The sequence below is a fragment of the Siphateles boraxobius genome, unplaced genomic scaffold, assembly GCF_051911475.1.
Source record: "Siphateles boraxobius isolate OS27281-9 unplaced genomic scaffold, OSU_SipBor_1 24, whole genome shotgun sequence".
In the NCBI taxonomy this organism is placed as follows: domain Eukaryota; kingdom Metazoa; phylum Chordata; class Actinopteri; order Cypriniformes; family Leuciscidae; genus Siphateles; species Siphateles boraxobius.
This window is the reverse complement of record NW_027508855.1, coordinates 17,945,612-17,971,183: the sequence shown is the minus strand read 5'-3', so window position 1 is coordinate 17,971,183 and position 25,572 is coordinate 17,945,612. Positions and strand designations below refer to the sequence as shown.

Genomic DNA, 25,572 nt, shown 5'->3' with positions numbered 1-25,572 from the left:
CAATACTTGATTGATTTAATGGGATCCTTAATTCGAGAGCAACCCAGAAAGATGTAGATATCATTAAGGTATGGATTTTTAGGCAACAGAAAACGGAGTAACAAAATTGGAATTGATGTTCAAGTTTGTGTGAAGGTAAGAAAACCTTCAGTGAGCAAAAATGTGCCATTTTCGTTAACAACTTTGAGTCAATACAAACTAAAGAGAAAAGGCTCCAGGCAAAGATCTTTTTCAACAGATGATGCAATCAAACTTATAAGAAAATTACATTTACCCCGACCAACTTCTAATAGCTCTCTTCTACAATCCTTTCAATCCTTCCACTGTCATGGGGTGGAACCTTAAGGTCTGAAACGAAACCGACCAAACTTGTCTATACGTGGCTGTAGACTTGAATTAGTTAGTCTTTTAATAAATCAAGACCACCAAATTAAATATTGCTTCCAGTTTCTTGGCTATACCACTAAAAAGCGCATTAAGGTTAAGCATCTCCATATACCCAAGGGTACCAAAGGGACAAGCACCAATTTGAAGCATTTCATCTGAAGTGTCAGTTATCAGAGGGCTTGTTTATCTGAAATGACTGATGGTTTTCATTACTCTAAATTGTTGGCTATGGACATTGGGGCATGAGATCGTCCGGAGGGCATATGGAAGTGCCATACACAGCGCTGACCCTGCTGTATGACTGCGACCTCAGATGTCTCTGTGACAAATCACCTGTACATCTATCCATCGGAATAGCCGAAATGTTTATCCTGGGTGATTATGGGACATAAAGAAGCTCCAAAAAGTACTCAGTCACATGATGCATGCTGAAAAATGTGTGAATGTCATCATGATAAATGACACCATTTTGTTAACTAATGCAAAGATGAAAGGTCTGATGCAAAAAAGTAGAAATAGTTCAGAATGAAGATGGACACCTGTGAACTTGAGAAGAACTGACTTCCTACATTCACAGAAAATCAACAAAACACCAGCTGATTTAAAGACCTTGCGTACAAATGGAAAAACGTTAGGCCTAGTGAAGATAGCCTATTGCATTTAATGCAATGATCTAAAAGAGGGGAAAAAGACTAAATTTGAACAAAAGAACACCAGTAATGAAAATGACACTCACCTGACTTCCGTGCACTAGACTTTCTTGCGCAAAGAGCGATATTCCACATCCACACCAATGCAAGAAGCACCACCACTCTCTTCTGGAGGCGCATTTTCAATCCTTTATGATTTTGGAAATACTGATCGCGTCAATTTGAGCTTCAAATGCGGTTGTTCCTCATTCTAAACTCCTATAGAGAATAAAAAGCGCTGAATGTTCGATGTAGCCTGTTGCAGGTCTTTGTATGCACGCTGAAGCCGGTCTGATGCGATTACTGTCTGCTGGAGATCAGACACACACTCGCCGTGTGCGGGCCCTCAGGAGCCCCGACGCGCGCGATCAACTCTCAACAACTTCTACATCCGCGGAGCGCCACGACACACACACACACACCCGTCGAGAGTCCGTGAATCACAGGCAGACGCAAAGTTTCTTCTTATTCATGAGTGTTTCTGAGTGGAGCAGTGAGAAGGAAGGCAGGGACACTCGGAGTTAAGAGGATAATGGTCTAATCTACACAGATGGAGACTTGAGCTCGCTTCAGTAACTCTGACCAATATAGAAACACGGAGACTGGTCAATACAATACTACAGCACACTCACACTGAAGGATGATGAGGCAAAGTTTCAGAGGTAAAGGTTCAGATGAACGTGGATGAATGGACATTAGATCAACTTTATGGTGGGTATTAAAACCACAAGTTAAAACTAAATTCGATTGATAGATAGATGGATAGATGGATAGATAGATAGATAGATAGATAGATAGATAGATAGATAGATAGATAGATAGATAGATAGATAGATAGATAGATAGATAGATAGATAGATAGATAGATAGATAGATAGATAGATACTCTTTTTCCACTGTCCTGTCCATGTTTTCTCTTCTGGAAATTGAGGAATTCATAGCTGTCAGATTCAAAGCAATCATGTCTTTTATATTTCGATTTCATCTGGCAATCATCTGCATTGTTTTCCCTGCTAAAATCAAAGGAGATCTGAATTAAGTTTGATGGTTAACCAGCCTGATTAATGATACACTCACTGTGATTACTGACATTTTAATTTAGTCCACACACACACACACACACACACACACACACACACACACACACACACACACACACACACACACACACACACACACACACACACCTTTAAGACTGCTTCATCACATTAACCAACACTCTTAAACAGATATTATATTACATTATTTATATAATATAATACATTATATTATAATATGTTTATAACATTATATATATTTTATAATACATTATATTATAATATAATACATATATTACATTACATTATATACAACAATTGATTAAAGACAATTGTTACAACAACAGGTGATAGAAGGCTTATGTAATAACTGTAATGGACAAGTGCTGCACTTCAGACTATTGACCGGAAGAGGGAGTCATATGCAAAAGTGCTGATTCTCCGTTTATCAACCGTTTCTTGTTGAATATTCACTATTTTTTTATTTGTTTTTTATCCAATACATTTCCAATTTTTCTGAATTATAATTATAATGATTCCAGTTAATGTAGATATGATATGATATGATATGAAAAAAATTAAAGAGGGACCTCATCCTCACAATCTGACAGAAACAAACGACATCACATAGGCTACAGTAGGCAATGCCTTAATGGCCGAGATAGGAGAAAACAGCTCAAAACTTTTCACTATTGGATTGTGATAACTTTGATCCAAAAAAGCAGGATTATCCTGATCCCAGCAGAAGGGTGGATTTCTGGTACAAAATGTAATGGAACTTTAAAAATGGTAAAATAATAATGTTAGAATATATAGCGTATTTATTGATATTTTTAACTTAATTTGTGTTTAATCAGTACAGTGATAAAGTAGATAAAGTACACATAAGGCTATCTATTATGTCCTTACGTACAGTACATTAAACAAGAAAAGATTTTGTCCCCATAAAATAATCCCCTGCCAATATCAAACTAAATTAAAATATTTAACTTTATACTACAGGGCTTTTGAATACTTGATTCTGATTGGTTGAGAACGTTCTAGGTGTGCAATTATTTTCAGGGCAAAGCTCGGCTAAAGTAGTTCCAGGCAGGTTTGACCGCATTACAGTTCCTTATCACGGCGCGTATTACAATGCACAAATTACAATGACACAATCATCAGAGACAGTCAAAAGCAGTTTCTAAATCGTGCATCCCTTATTGCATATATATTTGTTTGTTTTTATGTATCTGTGGGTCAGATGAAGAGCTACGGAGATGGGAGGAACAACATTATCTTTCAATGTTTTTGGATCCTCTCACAAAGGTTTTTTTTTTGTCTCAAAAAAAAAAATTGTACCTTCAACCCTCATATATTTTTTTTTATCTGACTGTTTAAAGGAATTTGAAAATGAAAAGGAATGTTTGCATCTGTTTATTTTGCTATTTTCTTTCTCTTCAAATAAAAACACCTAAAGGATTCTTCTAGCCTACCAGTTGATCTTTTCATCTTGTGATATGTGATCCCATTTAGTCAGAGCACTAGTAATCCAGATTTGGAAATCTGAACATTTTTAAATTCACTGCACTGTAGACTATAGACCGGCAGAGGGAGTGTTTGTCATGGATATGATTGCTGATCTCAAACTGAAAGTGGAAATCCATTTATCAACAGGTTATTTGTTGCCAAACAAATTATAGCATGTACGTCATTGTGGACAGAGGTATTGTATTTTATCCCTTCTTCAGCACGGAATTCTTGTGAAACAAGACAATAGATCACTTGAATATAAATAATAAAATAATTAATATGTGAGAAACGACAAACTAAATTATAATAATGCTGCTTTCACGTGCTATCGGACATTTCCTACTTCCCACTTCTGAAGTCGCGATTACGAGATAATCGCATTCAAATTTTGACTTGAAATGGCGATCCATCCTGTCCCTTTTTTATTACCTAGGGGACAAGTATTTAGGATCATTCCGATAGCACGTGAATGCAGCATACATTTAATAATAGAGTTACGGTATATTTATCTTTAGCGATCTTTCCAGCACGTTTAAATAATATCCAGGAGGCGGTTTGCTTTGTACATGATGTCACTCAGCGTGTTTTGACTGAGCGCGCGAACTGTTCACGCGCACCGCACATTGTCACAGCTGGCGCGCGTAAAACCTGGACTCGGACTGGACCTGAACGATTAAATAATCATCAATACAATTAAAAACCAAAATCTGATTATTGAAGTGGATGTATAGCAACAACAATTTATTTTGGATCATATATTAAACCACCGTCAGGAAGAGGCTGATGTAGTTTGTCAACGATGTTCCCTGACAGCAGAAGAACATGAGTCAACTGAAAGGAAATATAATATGCACTGTTTTTATTTTATAAATGTTTTCGGAAAGCACCTTTGGCTCTGTGATCATCAGTGCTGATGGCAGGATACACAGAGCTGAACTCAGGTGAGTGTGTAATCATACATCTTTTTCAAAAAAGCATCATTGATCACTATTTTATTAGTTTTTAAGTTTTAATTTTAAATTGTATTTGTGGCTATATACTACTATTTATTCTACTACTAATGGTGTTACATTAAGTTAAATTATTATTATTATAGTAACTAGGGGCTAGTTGTGTGTATTTTTTTAAAACTTAATGTAAATTGTTTTGGGGCTATATACAAATAAAAAGATTAAAGCTTTATTGAAATAAATTGTTGTAATGTCAAAGTTAATTTAGAAAGTGCCTTTTTTCATATAGTGGCTAGTTGGTGTTTTTAAAGAAGTGTCTGGGGTAATATAATAAAAACAATAACATTATACTATCAGTTAAATAATAATAATACTAATTATTATTATTATTAGCCTATATGAAATGTAATTCCTAAGTGCCTTTTTTTAGTAGCTCAAACTTGCTTGACAGAGAAATTAAGTAAATCAATTAAAACAACCGTAAAAAAAGCAATATATCTGTCTTAACTGATATATCAATTTAATGTTTTCAATAATTTTTTTCAAAAAAGGTACAAAGCTCGGCTGTCTAAAAGTATGTGATATAAATGTGATATAAATACAATAAAGGCTGCAGTTGAAAGTGATTTATACTCCGTTTGACTGAACTTCATGTGTGTAATGTGAGTTTGTGCTGGCCGACACAGACTCTCTGAGCTGAGGAGAGAGTAAGATGAAGATCTGGGCTGTGATGCTGGCGTGTGCACTGATGCTGAGCGGCGTGTCGTCTGTCCCGCTGCTTCTACAAAACCCCAAAAGAGCCGGACACTCTCGCTATTCACAACCACACACTCAGTGTTCTCAAAGACTGGACCTGCTGAGAAAAACAAACCAAAATCTGCCTGATGCTCGTACGATCAAACATCCGCAGCCAAGAAGTCACTCAGGTCAGGACAAGCTACTTGATTCTTATTATTAAATAAATAAAAGTCACACGAATACACACAGGTGTGATAAAGCGCGTTTCAGGACAAACCTGATACTGTTGTGGTGGTTAAGTAAAGAAGTTTCAGGTGACCCATTGTACCTGGGTGGGACACTAGACACACACTACTCTAGTTCTATCAGCTTACAACTCATCTATGTTTAGAAAACCTGTATATTATCTGGTGCCTGTGGACAAAAGCAGTATTGTTGCTAAAAGCTGTCAGAATAATGCAAACTATATCACGTTATGGCTCTTTGATCGCTCTACTCGCACTCTCATGGTTATCAATGGGGGTACCATTTCACAAAGCACATCAAAACACTACCGTCTTTACATACTGTCAAAACACAATGTGCAGTGCACTTCAAAAGGGTCATATCATTTATTATAATAAGTCTTTTTTGTTCTTGAGGTCCCCTAACCAAGGGTTTCTCCAGCAAAAACAAAGATTTAGTTTTACATACATCTCCGTGCTCATTAGTTTAAGTTCTGTCAAACAGTCCTATCTAATACGTTATTAGATAGAACTGTTATACATAGAAAGTAGACAGTAATGAAAAGTTATTAGCGTATGCCGTGTGGTTGATGTCCAGTGTTGCTAGCTTAACAGAAATACATAATCATGTTTCGTTTGGTCCCCTCAAAGTTATGATTTTCTCCTCAGCGTAAAGGTTAAGAGGTCCATCTATTACGGGTTTCCATGTTCGTAGAGTTAGTTTGTTAGAGTTAGTTTTTTAAAAATGGCGGGTGTAGGTGTTTCGTGTGCGTTCGGCCAATCAGCGAACACTAACGTCACGGATAGTTCCTAGTCCTGGCTTAGACCCTACTCTGAAGTAGGAGCTAAATTAGTTCCTCCAAAAGGAGTTCCTAGAACTTAAATCGGTCCTAGTTCTTTAATGAATCTGTTTGAGATCGAATTAATGCTAGGTGTTTTGCTATATACACTCACCTAAAGGATTATTAGGAACACCTGTTCAATTTCTCATTAATGCAATTATCTAATCAACCAATCACATGGCAGTTGCTTCGATGCATTTAGGGGTGTGGTCCTGGTCAAGACAATCTCCTGAACTCCAAACTGAATGTCAGAATGGGAAAGAAAGGTGATTTAAGCAATTTTGAGCGTGGCATGGTTGTTGGTGCCAGACGGGCCGGTCTGAGTATTTCACAATCTGCTCAGTTACTGGGATTTTCATGCACAACCATTTCTAGGGTTTACAAAGAATGGTGTGAAAAGGGAAAAACATCCAGTATGCAGCAGTCCTGTGGGCGAAAATGCCTTGTTGATGCTAGAGGTCAGAGGAGAATGGGCCGACTGATTCAAGCTGATAGAAGAGCAACTTAAACTGAAATAACCACTCGTTACAACCGAGGTATGCAGCAAAGTATTTGTAAAGCCACAACACGCACAACCTTGAGGCGGATGGGCTACAACAGCAGATGACCCAACCGGGTACCACTCATCTCCACTACAAATAGGAAAAAGAGGCTACAATTTGCAAGAGCTCACCAAAATTTGACAGTTGAAGACTGTAAAAATGTTGCCTGGTCTGATGAGTCTCGATTTCTGTTGAGACATTCAGGTGATAGAGGCAGAATTTGGCGTAAACAGAATGAGAACATGGATCCATCATGCCTTGTTACCACTGTGCAGGCTGGTTGTGGTGGTGTAATGGTGTGGGGGATGTTTTCTTGGCACACTTTAGGCCCCTTAGTGCCAATTGGGCAACGTTTAAATGCCACGGCCTTCCTGAGCATTGTTTCTGACCATGTCCATCCCTTTATGGCCACCATGTACCCATCCTCTGATGCACGGGTGTCAGTTTGGTTTGAAATGTGGGGGGGACAGAGACGCATTCAGAAAGGGCATTTTTAGAAGTGGTGGGTACAATGACGCATTCATTTTTTTTTTCTCTTTCGCGCAGGTCATGTTTTGAAAGACGATGTCCTGTAGCTTATTAATGCAATTATGTAAATACAAAAAAATGTATACAAAAATTTGATGTCCGACTCGTTTTATGAAGAAGAAAGCCTTACGTTTTCAGACAAGTATACTTGGCTACTCAATTTACAACATGCATTCATCCAATCTACATCAGTCATTTTGACCAACTTGAAAGCATCCAATCAACATCATCATCATCACAACTATTCCCGTATTCAGCAATAGATTTAAGGCAAGCATAATGCAAACAAGATAGCTACTACTCCACGATCATCTCCACCAATGCTCACTGGCGTCAGTTTCGTTTGAAATGTGGGGACAGAGACGCATTCGGAAGTGCATTTTCAGAAGTGCTGGGTACAAACTTGTCAGTGACTTGCGGTGATGTCTTAAAGAGGCTAGGCACTGAGTTGAAAGCCAGATTACCTGATTTATTGTTTATGCTAATAATACGTAATAACAGTAAACGTTACGCACAAGCGCGGCATATCAAGAAATGTCAGGAGGATGTATATCGTGTAGGCTACTCTCTCTCTCTCTCTCTCTCTCTCTCTCTCTCTCTCTCGCACGCACGCACGCACGCACACACACGCACACACACAAGCGCGGTACAGGCATACACCGGTAGTAATGTCCACTCCAGCATCAGAATGCAACCATTCTTAATCTTTAATTGTTGCACACCGGCAAAATGTTTGTCAGTCAGCAAAAGTAAAATCAAACACTGCTCAATTGAATATGAAGGCAAATGGCTTGCATTGATTCAACCACATTTATCAATTCAATATTAAGCCCAAAATAGTTTTTGACTCACCAATCGATAGATTATTTGTACATAAAATCCATCCGCCCATTCCGCCGTTCTCGTTAAGATGTCGATCACATATTTTCTTTCATTCCAGTCTGTTTGAAACGATCTGGCAATTTTTGAGCCCTTTTGCTGCATTAGTCCATCTAAGGCTGGCGTAGACCTCCCTCTTGCTATTAACTCAGATTTTGTGAAAGAAAAATTTCTTAACTCCGTGATCACGGCCGGTGCTGTCATTTTGACTTTGAATTTGGCGGGGATTAACTATGTAGGCTAGCTGTGGTGTAATGACGTTAGCTGCGCAAATGTCCAGTAATATCTCGATTTTAATTGGTCCATGTCTGATACGTAACGGAGATGATTACTGGCATAACAAATGTACGTCCAAAGGCACAGCAGATTTGTGCTTTTTGCCGAAACATGTTGAAGAATACAGGATCGAAGTGTGCATGCGCAACACACAAACAAATGCTAGTAAAAGAAAAATGCTAGTAGACAGTAAAAGTACTTCTTATTCTACCATTTGTTTTTTATTTGATTATGCATACCTGCCACATTTGTCATCATAACGTCTAAACAATTGGAATAACACACATATTGCATATATAAAAAACAAGAATAAACAGAAAAAACAATTTTGGCAGGGTAGTGCCTAGATTGCCTACCTAGACCGCACGTCACTGAAACTTGTCAAACTGTGCAGCCTCTCTGCTCAACCCTTAAATAAATCCATCGATCTGCACAGTTTGTTTGAGTTCTTTAATGGTCTAGTGGTTGATCTTTTGCCAAACGTGTCAGAGGTTACGGGTTCTATTCTGCACTTGTTTTTTTTTTTTTTCTCTCATCAAAACTGAATATGTTCATCAGTGGTTACAGTCTATATCAAACAGGGACACGTTTGTGTGCATTTTATTTTGAGATTTCACCGGAATGAATAGAGAGTCTCCACAACGGCGATAGATTGAAGCGCGTGTCCGAGTGAAGACTGCGCGAGCCTGTATCCGTGACACTGATTGCCGCGGCAACGAGCGCTCAGCAGCTTGAGTTCAAAAACACCACATTTTAGCGCTAGGTCTCTTATTTAATAGCAAATTAAATTAATGCTCTGCCAGTTAACTGGATATGTTTTATTTATATGTATTAGGTACATCCGTGGCGCCTCAATGTTTCAAAAAGTGGTGGGTACAAAATGACTCATGGCGAAATCTGGTGGGGACGCGTACCCACCGTACCCACCGAAATCGACGCCTATGCTCTGATGGCTACTTCCAGCAGGATAATGCACGATGTCACAAAGCTCGAATCATTTCAAATTGGTTTCTTGAACATGACAATGAGTTCACTGTACTAAAATGGCCCCCACACTCACCAGATCTCAACCCAATAGAGCATCTTTGGGATGTGGTGGAACGGGAGCTTCGTGCCCTGGATGTGCATCCCACAAATCTCCATCACCTGCAAGATGCTATCCTATCAATATGGGCCAACATTTCTAAAGAATGCTTTCAGCACCTTGTTGAATCAATACCACGTAGAATTAAGGCAGTTCTGAAGGCGAAAGGGGGTCAAACACAGTATTACTATGGTGCTGCTAATAATCCTTTAGGTGAGTATATTTTACAGACATGGAATCTGAGGACTATTTCTCTTTATTCTCAGTTATTTCGCTTTATTTTCAGATTCAATCATAGGCTCGTTCTTACTAGATCACTTTCGCACAGGCGCACTCTTCAAAAAAGGTGCCTTAAATCTCGACAAACTAAAAGACGTAAATGAAATTTGTATGTATTCGAAATAAAAGACACAGATTGTACAGAATGTCATGTTTGCTTGTTTTTCTCAAGATAAGGATTTATTGAATACAAATGTCATGCAAACAATAAACTATGCTTCTAAGCACAGGTCGAGAGCTGTCATTCCAACCACACAACTTTGCAATGCTTCTTGTGAATGTTGGAACTATGGTTTTGGGAAACACCGACTTGTTGGAACTTGCTACCTTTGCTGGCTAACAATGCTTTCAGGAAACGCACCTCTGAGCGGGATTCAAACCGGCATCTCCAGCATGGTCGGCGCGCGCGCTAACAAGAATGCTAAAGACCGCAGTCTCTAGCATCAGTCACTAGCGCGCTTCTTGAGGCCAGAGAGCTCTAACTAGCTTGCCCCTATTACATTTATACGACAACAATGTACTAAAAATGGGAAAGTTTTTCCTTTGCGTTTTTGAAAAGTTTCATGTACAGATGACAACTCACTGGCTCTGCAAAAAAGACTAAAAACGCTGTGTTCTGCTGCCAGGCCTCTAGATGGCGATGTCACGTTGTAAAGAAACACTACGCACCTATCGACTGAACACTTAATACACATGCGCATGACGTCACTGTTTTCACAAATTCACATTTTTGTAGTTTACAGGGAGACAATATCGGTATGGTTTTCCATAATTTGTACTTAGGGGGCATTTAAACGACATCATTTTCATGATATGACCCTTTCAAAGCATGCATATACACAAAGAGCATAATCTGTCCACATAAAACTTCGTTGTTCAGGTTCAAACTGCTCAAATTTTAGCCTATTGCTTTAAAATCAGATATATTAGTAGTGTAAATGTGGGAACATCTCTGTCATTCCTCTGTCCTCAGACAGCTTTCCCACTCCCGACTCAGCCTTCATCCACAGATTCAAGAGATCTCTGAAACGGAGAGGTTTCCTCCGTAACAAGATGGACAGAAAGAGGCCGAGTCGTGACGAGAGAGAGAAAGAGAAAGGAAAAGGAAGATCATGTGCACTAAGACAAGTCCAGCTGAAAGTGTCCGATCTGGGTTTGGGCTACCGGAGTCAGGAGGAGATGATATTCAGCTACTGCAGCGGCGTGTGTGAAAACTCACTCACAAACTACGACAAAATCCTCACCAGCCTCGCCGGCGGTGATAAAAACATTCTGCGCAGCTCCCCTCCCACCGCCTGCTGTCGACCTGTCCAATACGACGACGACCTGTCCTTTCTGGATGACAACCTGATATACCACACCATGGAGAGGCATTCGGCACGGAGATGTGGCTGTGTCTAAGCAGCTGTGGGAGATAATGACACAAGACGGGAAAATCAATAGAAGCAATTTCAGGTTATTACATGTGTGAGCATGACTTAGTTGAGGGAATCATCATGATTGTATTTCTCCGAGAAGATACAGGATAGGGAATTCCAGGATGTTACATACATCATCTCAGCATCTCCTCAACAGGGTTTTTAAATGAGATGGGATATTTTGTGTGCGGCATGTTTTTAAAAGTTCTTATGGTGTCTTTTTGACCTTTAACTTCCACTAATGTGGAGAATTTGAATTTTCTCTGATTATGTTCAATGTTAAAAACAGAACCCAACTGAATTATTTGATAATTCATTAATCCCTATTTATATATATATTTAAATACCTATTTATATGTTTTCCCCTTGTTAATTTTTCATTGTTATTAATTCTGTTTAATAAAAAATACCAAAAAAAAGTTCTCATCTTTACGTTGTTTCACAGTTTTCCGTCACACTCTGGGCCGGTTGCATAAACTGCTAAGACTAGTCTTACAAGTTAGTCATCAATGTTTTTTTCTTTAAGACTGTTCAAAAGTTTTTTGAGTCAGTTACATAAAAACATAGATTGGTCTAATTTTATACGGAAAAATGTGACTGATTACCTCTTGACTCAATGGAGAGCTTGGGTTTGTGGAAGAAAGATGTAAAAATAGAGTGATGATGGAGATGATTAAGAAAGAGACTGAAACTAGAGATATGGAGCGTGTTCGTGACCTGATCACTAATTCAGAGTTCACGTTTCGGCCACCGCACTCACCTGTGTCATCACACACCACACAGGCCATCGTTAATACACCCGCCAACAAGAAACAACCTTGTTAATGCCATTACCTCAACATGACAAACACAGGCTCAGGGTCAAGAGTAACATCAGTAATTAGTCATTAGCTGCTGTAAATCTGTAATGTGAGCACTAGACAGAGAAATACAGGAGAGGGAGGCTGAATATATAGAGCGTAAGTGTCGGGTTCTAGAAGTAAAAATCCGCTTTGACTGAGAAATAGATTTTTATGATATGACACTAGAACAGATCTACCATGAGCTCTGAGGTTAAGTGATGGTATATGCTTCTGATATGTCACAAGACAAGTTACAAGATCCACAAAAAACAAAACAAAAATCTAAACTTTGGGTCAGTAAGATATTTTTTTTTTTTAAGATTTTGATAGAAGTCTGATAAAATACAATAAAACAGTAATATTGTGAAATATTATTACTATTTAAAATAACTTTTTTATTTTTAAATATTTATTTTAAAGGTTATTCCTGTTATCAAAGCTGAATTTTCAGCATCATTACTCCAGTCTTCAGTGTCACATGATCCTTCAGAAATCATTCTAATATGATGATTTGCTGCTCAAGAAACATTTCTGATTACTATCATCAACATTAAAAACAGTTGTGCTGCTTCATATTTTTGCGAAAACCGTGATGCATTTTTTACATTTCTTTAACTTTCTGTTAAACAGAAAGTTTAACAGAACATGATTTATTTGAAAAAAAATCATTTGTGAGATTTTAAATGTCTTTACTGTAACTTTTGATCAATTTAATGCATCCTTGCTGAATAACAGTATTATCACAGCTTCCACAAACATTAAGCAGCAAAAACTGTTTTCGTCTTTGATAATATAATTTCATTACATAATTAATTTCTTAAGCAAAAAATCAGCTTTGCCATTACAGGGATAAATTACATTTTGAAATGTATTAAAATAGTAATATTAAACTATACCTTTAAGATAGGCCCAGTAGCTCTGTAGTGAACTTTCACACGTGTCCTCTTTCCCTCATTTCGAGACCTGCATCGGAGGATCTCTGCATCGGAGGATCTCTGCATCGGAGGATCTGCATCATGGTGCTGCGAAAGGCAGTGATTTTGTGAATTGGAGGTGTCTGTTGCTTTACAAACTCTCGACAACATTGTTGCAAGGTTATTCACACCCATAGGCTCTCTCCTGCAACAGTCAAAAACGAGAGAAAGAGAGCCGATATAAAAAATATATATAATATAATCATGTAAATTATGATTTCGCTAACATCATTTATGTGTCACTGCGTGCATATGGCAAGCCGTTTTAGCTTAAATTGTACCCAGCCCTACTCGTCGTAATTGCATTTTTACTAGTAAGAATTCAATTGGAGAGCTCTACAATTCAATTCTTACTAGCAACAATTACTAGTAAGTAGTACGTTTTTTTACTAGTAAGAATTAAATTAGAGAGCTCTCTAATTTTAATTGTTACTAGTAACAATTCAATTGTAGAGCTCTCTAATTGTAATTCTTACTAGTAGGAATTAAATTAGAGAGCTCCGTAATTAAAAATGAATGGAATTCAATGGAGACATATGACTAGTAAAAATTAATTTGTAGAGCTCTCTAATTGTATTTTTACTAGTAAGAATTGCATTAAAGAGCTCTCTAAATCAGTTTTTACTAGTAATAATTGCATTAAAGAGATCTCTAATTGTAATTGCTACTAATAAGAATTGAATTGTAAAGCTCTCTATTTGAATTCTTACCAGTAAAAATGCAGTTACGATGAGTAAGGCTGGGTACAATTTAAGCTAAAACGGCTTGCCATACTGCGTTATCTAGCCTACGTACCAAACACATATAAGAGATGTTTGCTTTTCGGGGTGAAGGTATAAGCAAGAGGGTTTGATGGCTGAAGACCAACAAGTGCTTTTCTAGAGGCAACAGGACAAAACTTGCTTATTTCTCTCATGTGGGTAGCCTACATAGGTTGTGTTTTTTTCTTTTCTTGGTTAAATCTCATTGTGACAGCCTACTTGAGACCATTTTCATGGTTAAAATGCGGAACGAGTCTGGCATGAGTTCTCGGTTCCTCTCTGTTCCTCTACGTCCGAAATGTAACTGCATGTCAAAACTTTGTTTACGAGTCTTTCAGGTGTGTTGGGATTTTTATGCTCCGTTTTATCACAGCCCTCTCTTCTCATTGTCTTGACGACTCCAGCGAAAACATTATTTGATGAGGTGAATTCGTTCTCTCTCATTAAACACCAGGACAAACTCAAAGTTGGATCATTCAGATATCTGTTCAGACTGACGCGTACCGCTACATAACTGTTGGGCTATATTTTTACCATTTAAAGCTTATGACGGTTCCGTAGAAGTCACGGATTAGTGCGTTAAATTACGTCTTGGTGATTTGTTTAAAATCAATGCTGCAACCCTTTACATCACAGCAGTCAAACAAACATTTCACTGTGACTGCCCAATGCCCACTGGGTTTGCTGTTAGATTTCCGCACTGGAGCATGACATTTTTTCAGAAGTCTCTCCAAATTGTTCCTCAAACCACTCATCTACTGACATGCCAACTTGGTAAATCAAAATGTACTTTAGAGTTTTTAATGTTTTCAAACAAGAAAAAACAACAACATGTTGCTAATGGTTTTGCGCAGTGATACACAGAACCTTTGGGTGATGCGGTCGTAGTCGTCGTGCTCTATCGTGAATAAAACACAACTATTGACCAATCAGAATCCCGGACTGTAACTAACCGTTGTATTATTCACAATGACACTTTTTACTGTTTTTTTTTTTTATCAAATAAATGCAGACTTGGTGAGCATAAGTGACTTCTTTCAAAAAATATTTGAAAATCTAAATTATTCAAAACGTTTGACCGGTAGTGCATACATGTAGCCTAGACACACATTTATAACATTCCAAGTGTTTGTGTCCAAAATGTACTTATTTTGATAACGAATGAAAATAGTCAAAGTAATAGGCCTACTGAAAGAACTACCCTTATACTTTACTACTTGGAGTACATTTTTTTATTTTTTTATCTGGTTGGACTTTCTAGGATTTTCTGAAATGCCAAAGCCAGCCACTGAAGTAGCTAGTCCTTGCGTCTCGACTCCTTGCCTGTATGTGGTGTGAAAACATCATACCCCTTTTCTTCTACACAGCCATTCTTTCTGTTCAGCTTGAAGCTCAAAACTGCAGCTAGACTCGACGCTCCAGCCTCTCCTTTTCCTCATCTGTAATTATAGCGCAGCAGCATTTCAAGCTCACAAGACAATATCTAAAAGAACGGCCAGAGAATTCAACTCAAGTGATCCAACAGTCTCATTACAGTGCATTGTGTGTGTGTTAACAGAAGACTTGCCATCATGAGCAGTAATAATACATCTCTTTGTGTCTGTTTAAGGTATAGAGAGAGATGTAGAGGGTATTCCCAATTCATTTAAAGTTAAACATTTACTCCTCACTTCACTGTATGATTAATTTAATATGCTTTACAGGGAATTGAGACAACAGGTAAGCAGACCATGGGTTTCTTCATTGACTGGAAAGTATAGCATGTACACCATCATTGGGATATACTACATCATCATAAAAATCAACTTAATATGACAGGCCCACTTGTCATACACCCTGCATTTACATGTAAACATGTATAGCTAAATTCAACTGGGCACTTATCTGTTTCTTTCCTCAGTTTAAATCATGTATTCTCTCCATCATGCTGGCTGTAGCCAGTCATAACATGCATTCTTCTCCCAGAATGACGTATGTTTCCATTGCAGCAAACACCTGTTGTCCTGTTTCCAGCACCTGCTGACAGGTAAAGCAATGTGACGTTCTACAGCAATAACTAAAAATAATGACACCAAAGAAGTTTTGCATCCATACTGTGTTCTTGAATAAAAACTTGGACTAACAATATTGTTCTCGAGGGGGTCATGTTATTAAACATGGCTAACTTTAAAAGTTTATTTAATTTGGTATAGACTGATGAGCCAAAACTTTATATGACCAGTCACAGGTGAAGTGAATATCGTCGATCATCCTAATAAGGCCTCATATTAAGGTCTGGGTATTAGATGGTAGGCAAACAATCAGTTCCCGTAATCAATGTTGGATGCAGGAGAAATGGGCAGGAATAAAGATCTGAGCGACTTTGACAAGGGTCAAATTGATATGGCAAGGCCACTGGTTTAGGGAATCTCTTAAACGACAAGGCTTGTGTGTTGCGTCTCAGTGGTGAGAATTTACCAGTTTACAGTGTCCGAAGAGGGAAAAAACACAAACTTGCGACAGGGTGTTGGGTAGCCTGACGTCGTTATATTAAGATTCTAGTCAGAATGTGAGTCTGATACTGCTCCATTGGGCTGTGATTATGGGGCGTTTCAACCGAACCAGGAAAGAAAATGCCTCAGTCGGATCGACAAATGCCTTGATCGCGGTTCTCTGTTCCTCTTTTAAAATGAATGTGCTGTCTACATCTTCTATAACAGACGCGATGGCTGAATCAACACATCTAAATTCTCCAGCGGAAGCCGTTCTTTGTAAAAGAATTCAACCCAAGCGCTCTTTGGTGACGTGGATGATTACATTACTTTTGATCATCTGTCCATCATCGCATAAAGCCCGCCCTGACAATTTGATTGGTCCGAACAGCTCTGGTTCGGGCATACTTGCTTCTCAACGGATCAAGTCCAGACCAAACTTCCCGACCTCAAATGTTGTGGGCGGAACTAAGTTCGGCTGGCATCCAGGCTAGGTGTTGGGCACACAGGCTCTTCTAAGCGCAAGGGTAACGAAGACTATCCCGTTTTTCTACTGTGGCACAAGTCACATAAAATTTTAATGATGGTTACGGGAGGAATGTATCACAACACTCTGCTGTGTAGCCACAGACCAATCAGAGTGCCTATGACCCCTGTCCACCACTGAAAGCACCTACTATGGGTCCATGAGTGCCGTAACTGGACCTTGGAGCAGTGGAAGGTCGCCTGTGTAAGGGGTGTACAGTCAAAGACCCAGAACCAGATATGAAGAATGAAGACCCAGAGTCAGAATTATAATAAATTAAAGAAAAGTTTTACCGGAGATAGTTTGCAGTTTCATCAGCATAAGTCAGCTTCAAGACTCGCACAGGAGTTTGTAGGCCGCCCGGCCCGCTTACAGTTACAAAGATCACAGCAGTTATACCATTTCCAAGGTCTAAGCTACGTCATTGCTTATAGGTTGAATGATTCTCATTGGCTAAGAAATAGATAAACACAGTAATTTTCCACACATATACAGATAGACGGAAGCATATCTCCATCGATTATGCAGCTGACACTCGGACCCTGAAGTTAGGCACGTCGTGACCTTCCAGGTCGCAGATTTGGATTGCTGGGCGCCAGCATGTCCAGAACAACAACTCAGTCAATCTCCAATAATGCCAGTGGTTCCTTAACCTGTAACCAAGAAGACTAACATACACACCGACACACCGCTTTTCCAAGGTTGGATTTGGCCAGGCTCTAACTATAAACAGGAGAGTCCTCTCAAGACATCAAGATAATGCGTTCTTTCTCTCGAGGATAGCTAAACTTTAGTCCAAAAGGAAAATATAGGCTTTAACTGAGAAATGGTCTCTTAAACTATAGATCCCTATACGTTTTAACACGTTGAAGACCTTTCTCAAACACAAAAGTCCCTATTTTATTTCTGGAATACGGGCTGAATAAGCAAGCACTGTTACTGCATTCAGATAGCAATTACTGACATTAAAGAATACATGAAAAGAACATTTCAGTAATCACACTGGTCAATTTTATAACAAAGTAAAACCTCCAGAGAAGTCATTCAACTCATTTGATATTTAGAAGGAAAAATATTAACACCTTGATTATAATCAATCATTACATACACATTGAAGCAGGACGGCCATGTACATGTGCGACGCCGTTTACCTGGGGAAGTGATGGCACCAGGATCACTGGGGGACAACGACAAGCTGATGGAGGGAACGTGATGCTCTGGACAATGTTCTGCTGGGAAACCCTGTGTCTGCCCATTCATGTGGATGTACATTTGACACGTGCCACCGACCTAAACATTGCAGACCAGGTACACCCCTCATGACAATGGTGTTCCCTGATGGAAGTGGCCTCTTTCAGCAGGATAATGTTCCCTGCCACACTTGCCACATTGTTCAGGAATGGTTTGAGGAACATGATCAAGAGTTCAAGGTGTTGATCTGGCCTCCAAAATCCCCAGATCTCAATCCAATTGAGCATCTGTGGGATGTGCTGGACCAATAAGTTCAATCCACGGCGGCTTCACCTCACAACCTACAGAACTTGAAGGATCTGCTGCTAACATCTTGGTGCCAGAAACCACAGGACAGGTTCAGAGGTCTCGTAGAGTCCAGACCTCAGCGGGTCGGCACTGTTTTGGCAGCACAAGGAGGACCAACAGCACATTAGACTGGTGCTCATGTTTTGGCTCATAGGAATGGTTTCATTTTTTAAAGCAAGCTTAATGTTTAACAGAATGTTTAACAGAGCAACATTTCTGACTTCTAAAGTCACATGAGGCCAAATATTTTTGATCCTAAAACGTAGCATATTTACACTTATACATTTGGCACATGAATTTATTGCCTTTTAAGGTACATATTTTTTCAGTTCATGCAATCCCACAGAATCGAACACATGTATGCTCTACTGTTTAAACTACAGGGATGAAAACTGGAGCCGAACAGGAGCAGAAGCTTTCCTGTACAAGAGGACATAAACAAACCAAGCCACATTTGAAAGAAAAAAGTAATCCTATATGCAGTATTCAAGCTTTTCACAGTCATAGAAAACATGGAAGACTCAGGGAATTTCTACACTCGACAAAAAATAGATGCACATCTTTATGGAAATAACAATCACAACATTTATTTCCATCAAGAGGTGCTTACATTTTTGCTCAAGATCTTGTATTGCCAATGCAAGAGTCCAGAACTCTGTAAAGTCTCCCCCAGCACATCCCAAAGACTTTCAATGAACTTAATCTCTGCACTCAGAGGTGCTGATTCATGTGTGAAAATGATTCTTCATGCTCCTCACAACCATTCTTTCACAATTTGAGCCTGATGAATCTTGACATTTTGATCCTGGAATATGGCCATGCTGTGTCTTCCTACATCACATGGTTGTTTAAGAAATGAAAAGCTACACACTCCATCAATTAGGGTTAGAATAACTGTTGCCAAACATATAAAATGCTAGAAACATAATAATCACTGCAATAATGAGTCCAATCATAGACTCTCAAAAATTTGCCTATTTAAATCCAAATAGCGACTTTTTTTTTTTTGGCTGGGCAGTGTATAATGCAATGCAATACAATGGTTAAGATAAATGTTTCTTAAAAACATGTTGAATCATTTGACTCACATTTTAATATGAAACAATGTTAATGTTAATCAAGAAAACCAAAGTTGAAATATTCTAGTTGAAGTTATTCTGATGTTGATTTCACAGTAAAAAGACATATGAACCACAACCTGAAAGGGGACGTTTTTACAATTATACTAAAAGGCCTTTTACTTCTTGTAAAAAAAAAAAAATCAATCAGACGACAAAAGGCATGTAGTACATTGTGTTCAACAGGTTTTTCCAGCAAATTTTTGTCCATGTTGATAATTTAGAGACCTTGGAAATGTGTAAATATTATGCAGTAGGCTTTAGTCTTAAAAACTGTGTCTGATATTACCAAATGACAATGACATTTCAATTAAAAATCAAGTAGGTCATTGGGTTTTCTATGCATACAATTTGCATAGGGTGCACAGTACAGGCTATAAAGCATATTGCAGAAATAATAGTAATAACAATATGCTATGTTGGAATAACTACGTTTGTTTCTGTCTCCCCCATCCTAAACAAACTACATCAGTCTCTCCGCTGACCCCACCAGCTCTGGATCACTCTTAGAATACGAGATATCACAGAAGGCTGGCATTGCCTGGAAAAAGTTAGTTTAAGGCAAGTTTCATTCAATCATTTATCACCATTAAATGTTTAGCAAAATGACTGAACCACATTAAGAGGAATAAAATATCTTGCAAGTGCACGGTTGTAAACATATTAAAAGTACCATTCTTGTGCGCAGATGTGGTTTGGTCCTGAACGTCCTCCAATATTCAATTAAACTGATAAACAAACAAGTAAAAAGGGTAACACTTCATTTTAATGTGCCCTTGTATTAACTATAGTAATAATTACAAGCATCACTAAAACAGATTATTGGAGTACTTTACAAGAAAATACTATTTCAGTCTTTCTCCTCCAATGTATAAAATGTACGACTTGCTGTTTGTTTAATTATGGTTGAAATTTACTAGGAAGTTCTACACCAATTTGTCTCCGTGTAAACCTATAGTAATAACATGCTGTTGTCTAAAATTTACTCGGTATCCGTACACAAACACATTAAAATAAAGTGTGACCATAAAAAGTGCTCATTTCTTATTGAATTCTGTAATAGAAAAAATTACTTGATGCACCTTTACAAGAGCCGTGCACAAGTTGTCCCCGCATAATGCTCTGTCCTCTCTTCACTATACCTGTCAATAAAAAAAAAAGTGCATGGCAAAAAATGCAAAAATATTAAAAGTCAATTGAGTCGCAAACGGACAGGATGAGTCTTGCAAGTAAGAGAAGTAGAAAATTTATTGCAGTATTTGTTCCATCAGAGGCATGTGAGTCCCTTTATGCTGAGCAGGGCGACCTGTTATCGCAAATCTCCTTCGACACAGCCCTCCTCACAGACACTGCATGCTATACACAATAAATTACAGCCACACGGTGCTATCGTACAAAATGGACAAACAGCTCAACAGAGAGAATTATCATCAGCCAGTAAAGGAGGAGCTAAGCTATAGAAAGCTGCTTAACGCTAAGAAATTCGAAAAGAAAATGAGAAAAAAAGAAAGAATTAAAGTAAAAACATCAACAAACTTATTCTTTCAACATTCAGTATATATTTAAATTTATTTTATAGATATAAACAATATTTTTATGTTAAACTATGATACACTGGGAGTAGAAATCAAACAACCAGAAATCTGCTGCACAACAGCGAAGGAGCACCCATACAATGTTTCTCCAAACATTTTATTCCTGCGATACGACGATGCACCCTGGCACAGAGGGCAAAATGTCACCACCAGACCCAGAGTGCATCAGAGAGAGAGGGAGAGAGAGTCTGTAGTGTAGAATAGCCGCTCGTGTTTGTGTGTTCATGTTTGGCTGACCAGGGAGATGTGTTTGGCTGTTGCATTAGGCTGACAGAATCTGAGATGGGAGGTATGTGAGTGCGTGTGCATGTTTACATATTATTAGCTGGAGTTCCTGTCCTTGGCAGCGTAGAGTGAACGTAGAGTCTGCGCCACTTTGTGGTTGAGCTTGTTGCCACTGGTGAGTGTAATTTTTTTATAGATGATGTCGGTCTCTCTGATGGTGTCGATCCAAGGCACCAGCTTGCGTCCGTCGCGGCGCTTGGCTTCAGCCCAAGTGCTGGAGTAAGAGCCTGCCATCCAGTGGATGCTGTAACCGTCACTGTTCCTCTGGATCACGCGTGCGATCTGCGGCCGGTCTTTGTATTTGGGGCAGTGGATGGCGATGATGTCGAGCGCGCTGACGGACTCGTTCATGTTCGCCAACAGCAGGTCCGCAGAGTCTCCCGTGCGCCTCCCCCGTCGAGACGCCTGTGAAGAGGGGTTAAAAGACTCTTAGGCTGAATCTGAAATCATCCCTTTTGAGGGGACAGTCATTTGTAGTGGTGTCTAAAACCAGTGGACATTATTGAGTGCACTTATTCAATCCCACATTGCACCGCAATAACGAATGTAAAGCCGATGTACGCTCAACGGCTCAACAGTTCACTTCTTTTTTTAAGTGAACTGTATTAGTGGACTAACATAGGAAACAGTGATTGAGGGTTTAGTGAACGATTTCAGATTCAGCCTTAATATTCAGTAATACCGTATCCTTGATTTGACTGACACAGACTTGAACTGAATTGAGCTGACTTAAGACAATATTTTCTTCTGTAGAGCTGCTTTATAGCCAATTCAAGTTGCACTATTATTGAGCTGAATCAACAGTGAACTGAAGTGAGCTGAATAATGACACTAATGTGTTCTGTACAGCTGCTTTAAAGCTGAACTTCATTTGATAATTGATGAACTCTGCAACATCAACATTGTTATTGAACTGAATTAAATCAACACTGAACTGAAAACCATCAAATGGTGAAATTTGACCCCATCAAATGGTGAAATTTGACCTATTACAGGATTTGATACCACATTAAAGCTGGTTTAAGGCCCTTTCGAAATCTGTTTTTATTTCTTTCATCGTTTGTCTGAAGTCGGCTGATCGGTATGATTTTCAGGAACGGAATTGAGAAAAACAGGTTTAATTAAAACAGGTTTAAGTCACGTCCTGCTAAAGGGACGATTGGCGCTCTTTTTTTATTGCCTTTTTTTCATATCACATATTTTAGTATTCATCATAGATTAGGTATCATTCAAAAGTTTACGAAACTCAAAATTCATCCTGTGAAAACTGCTTTGAAATGAGAGGCGAGCAAGATCTTTAAGCGAGCAACTCTGTTGTTCTCTTGTGCTCCGCATCTCACGATAACGGATAAAAAATAAATAAAATAAAAAACCTTGCGTGCTCTTGTAGTTTACACAGGACTGGAGGGAAATGCGCATTGACACCTTTATTTTAGATGTTATGTGGTTTATTTTGATAGGTGAACTGTCCATGTAGTGTTAAGAGAAGGAGAGCTACAGTATGGGCGATTTTTGTTTTTGCACCTCCACCGTCCGTGTTCTTAACGAGAAAGATGGTCTTTTCAGCTTGCCACTATAAATCACTATTTTTCTGCACGAAACCAGTGAATTTTTCCAAGATATATTACGAGATAATAGACGAGATGTTCTAGAATAATAATTTAATGAAATCCCAATTTGGACCAAAAAAAAACTGACATTCAAACTATTTTTAGACCTGACAACATACCAGCGTGACATCCGACGGGTTTTCCCAGATCGCATCACAAATAACACTATTGCCTTCTCTAGCCATGTTTATAGCTGAATTCAGCTTCTTAATTGACGAAATTTGCACCATTACTGAACTGAATCATGTGACTTAAGCTGAATAATGACACTATTATTCTCTAAAGAACTGCTTTATATTTACATTATTCCTGTATTTGTAGAAGTTTGTTTCATAACTGATGAACTTTGTTATTGAACTAAATCAGCGGAATCAACATTGAACCAAATTGAGTTGAATAATTACACCACTGTCTTTTAAGAGCTGCTTTAACACTGAAATTGTATTTTCATAATTGAAGAACTTGGCAACAACAACACTGTTATTTTCTTGTCAATCACTGTGAAGATGCTTTGAAACAATCTGTATGGTATAAAGTGCTATAAAAATAAAGGTGACGAAAGACACAAAAACAAAACATGAGCAATGATCTTGTTTCAGTCAGACAGTTTCTTCCCGTCTAATATGTGGTACTTAGCCAGAATAAGCTGCCAAGAGAATCAGACTAGTATGATAGTCAAAAGTCTGACTTTGTTGGACTGTTTTTGTGTTCTCTTACCCCTGGTGTCCTCTCCTCTCCGTCACTCTCCTCATCCTCTGAGTCGAGTGTGTGGTGGTTTCGGGGACTTGTGGCTGCTCCCCCCAGCAGTGCGGTGATGGCTTTATTCCTCACGTTTGCACTCGTCTCTCCCTCCTCGTCCTCTTCATCGGGGTCCAGGTGCTCCATTAGCAACTTAAACTGAGAATAAAGCAGAGCATGCAGTATAAATCAGCAATTCTCAACATCGACTTGAAGGTCCCCATTCTACAACACATATATATATATATATATATATATATTAGGTCTGGGACTTTAACGCGTTAAGATTAATTAATTACACTCTTAACGCGTTAATTAAGATTAAACGCGTTAAACATTTTTCAACATTTTTCCGCACCACGGAACGTTTCTCACTGGATGAGTTTCGGCGGACCGATTATACTGGAGCACCAACTAGCGTTCATGACTTCAGACAACAACAAACCACAGTGAACATGAACGAAGAGGCTGACGAGACCGCTTTGGTTGGCCCCGTGGTTGGAAGCGTCGTTAAGAGCATGGTTGTGTGCAAGTGATGCAACAAGGAATTCGCATATCACCGCAGCACATCGGGCCTCAAGTATCACCTCAACGCAAAACATAGCAGCTAGCGTGGACCTATAGGCTACCTGAATTTCTGAAATGTACTATATTTATAAATATGCTATTGCTACACATGGCAAAAATTGCACTGGTCTGCTGGACTTGTTTGAACAAAAATAAACAATATTTTGTTGCTTAAGCTTATGTATTCAGTCATTATTCAATGGTATACTAAAAATCCATGTGAAAAAAATTACTTCTCACTGTTCTCAGGTCAAATATTTATGCAATTAAAATGCGATTAATTTCGATTAATTAATTACAAAGCCTCTAATTAATTAGATTAATTTTTTTAATCGAGTCCCGGCCCTAATATATATATATATATATATATTCTCAAATATTTCTGGTGACCAAAGCTGCATGTTTTTAAATATTTTATTATTAAATTAACCATGATTCAAAATTGGTGATTGCAAAAGTTTAAGTTTTAAGTAATCCAGCAGCCTCTTTGACAGTTTTAAAATAATTATAATTACTAATAAAAAACATATATAAGACAATTATATTACTATCAATATACATATTCTATGTAACATTATAACATTATTATATTATAGCAATTTATTGGAGAAAACGAGGGGTGAAAAACTCAATAAAATCTAGTGTTTTTTAGCATTTCAATTGTGTTTGATTATTTTAATATTGTAATAATAATCACTATCATTATATTAATAATGTTATAATAATACATTTTTGAAGTCATCTCGTGGCCTCCTTGAAATTTTACAATTACTGGTAAATATTATGATAATTTTTAATAAAAACAAATAATGTTAAATAATATTAATAGTGATATAAATCAAATAATAAAAATATTTGTAAAAAATTCCCCTGAAAGAAAATAAGTATGCTCACATCGAGGTACTGTTTGACGATCTTCCTCTTTAGCTCGTAGGTCAGCTCGTCATGAACCTCATCGCGGTGAAGGAAATCAATGGTCTGCCGTGGGCTGAAGTTGACCGACGACTTCCTGTTGACAGCTTTATCGTACACCTTGGCCGACTCTGAGGGAGAGTACTTCTGAATTTTGCTGCATTGGAATAGAGCAGAATAAATACAGTATTATATAAAACATATAGCAATCATTACTTTTGGGAGTTGTTGAGGTGCATGATGGGTGTT

At 38.3% G+C, this 25,572-nt stretch overlaps 3 protein-coding genes across 5 annotated transcripts in view; 1 reads left to right on the top strand and 2 right to left on the bottom strand.

The window, feature by feature from the left end:
* egflam (EGF-like, fibronectin type III and laminin G domains) overlaps positions 1-1,656 on the bottom strand; it is a 29,818-nt gene extending 28,162 nt beyond the window's left edge. Inside the window, exon 1 of one of the 2 annotated variants that reach the window (XM_077241814.1) lies at positions 1,124-1,656. In XM_077241814.1, coding sequence (XP_077097929.1) covers positions 1,124-1,217 — 94 coding nt within the window. In that variant the 5' untranslated portion in view covers positions 1,218-1,656. The remainder of the gene's footprint in view (positions 1-1,123) is intronic. The other variant, XM_077241813.1, reaches the window with a different exon arrangement.
* Positions 1,657-3,733: 2,077 nt separating this feature from the next.
* Positions 3,734-11,804, top strand: gdnfb (glial cell derived neurotrophic factor b). The gene is made up of 3 exons (XM_077241767.1): positions 3,734-4,566; positions 5,262-5,501; positions 10,941-11,804. Exons 2-3 carry the CDS (start codon positions 5,288-5,290, stop codon positions 11,366-11,368), a joined length of 642 nt encoding a protein of 213 aa, XP_077097882.1. The 5' UTR covers positions 3,734-4,566; positions 5,262-5,287; the 3' UTR covers positions 11,369-11,804.
* Positions 11,805-20,846: 9,042 nt separating this feature from the next.
* Positions 20,847-25,572, bottom strand: part of nipbla (NIPBL cohesin loading factor a) — a 40,851-nt gene continuing 36,125 nt past the window's right edge. For both annotated transcript variants that reach the window (XM_077241765.1, XM_077241766.1), the window contains exons 43-45: positions 25,306-25,480; positions 23,824-24,003; positions 20,847-21,901 (exon numbers count right to left, since the gene is read on the bottom strand). In XM_077241765.1, the coding sequence (XP_077097880.1) occupies positions 21,533-21,901; positions 23,824-24,003; positions 25,306-25,480 (724 nt within the window). In that variant the 3' untranslated portion in view covers positions 20,847-21,532. The remainder of the gene's footprint in view (positions 21,902-23,823; positions 24,004-25,305; positions 25,481-25,572) is intronic.

Excerpts from the sequence above, each read along its gene's own strand:
- gdnfb (XM_077241767.1), top strand. The coding sequence starts at position 5,288 with ATGAAGATCTGGGCTGTGATGCTGGCGTGTGCACTGATGCTGAGCGGC. Across the intron at positions 5,502-10,940 it reads GCAGCCAAGAAGTCACTCAG|ACAGCTTTCCCACTCCCGAC; the intron begins GTCAGGACAAGC and ends CTCTGTCCTCAG.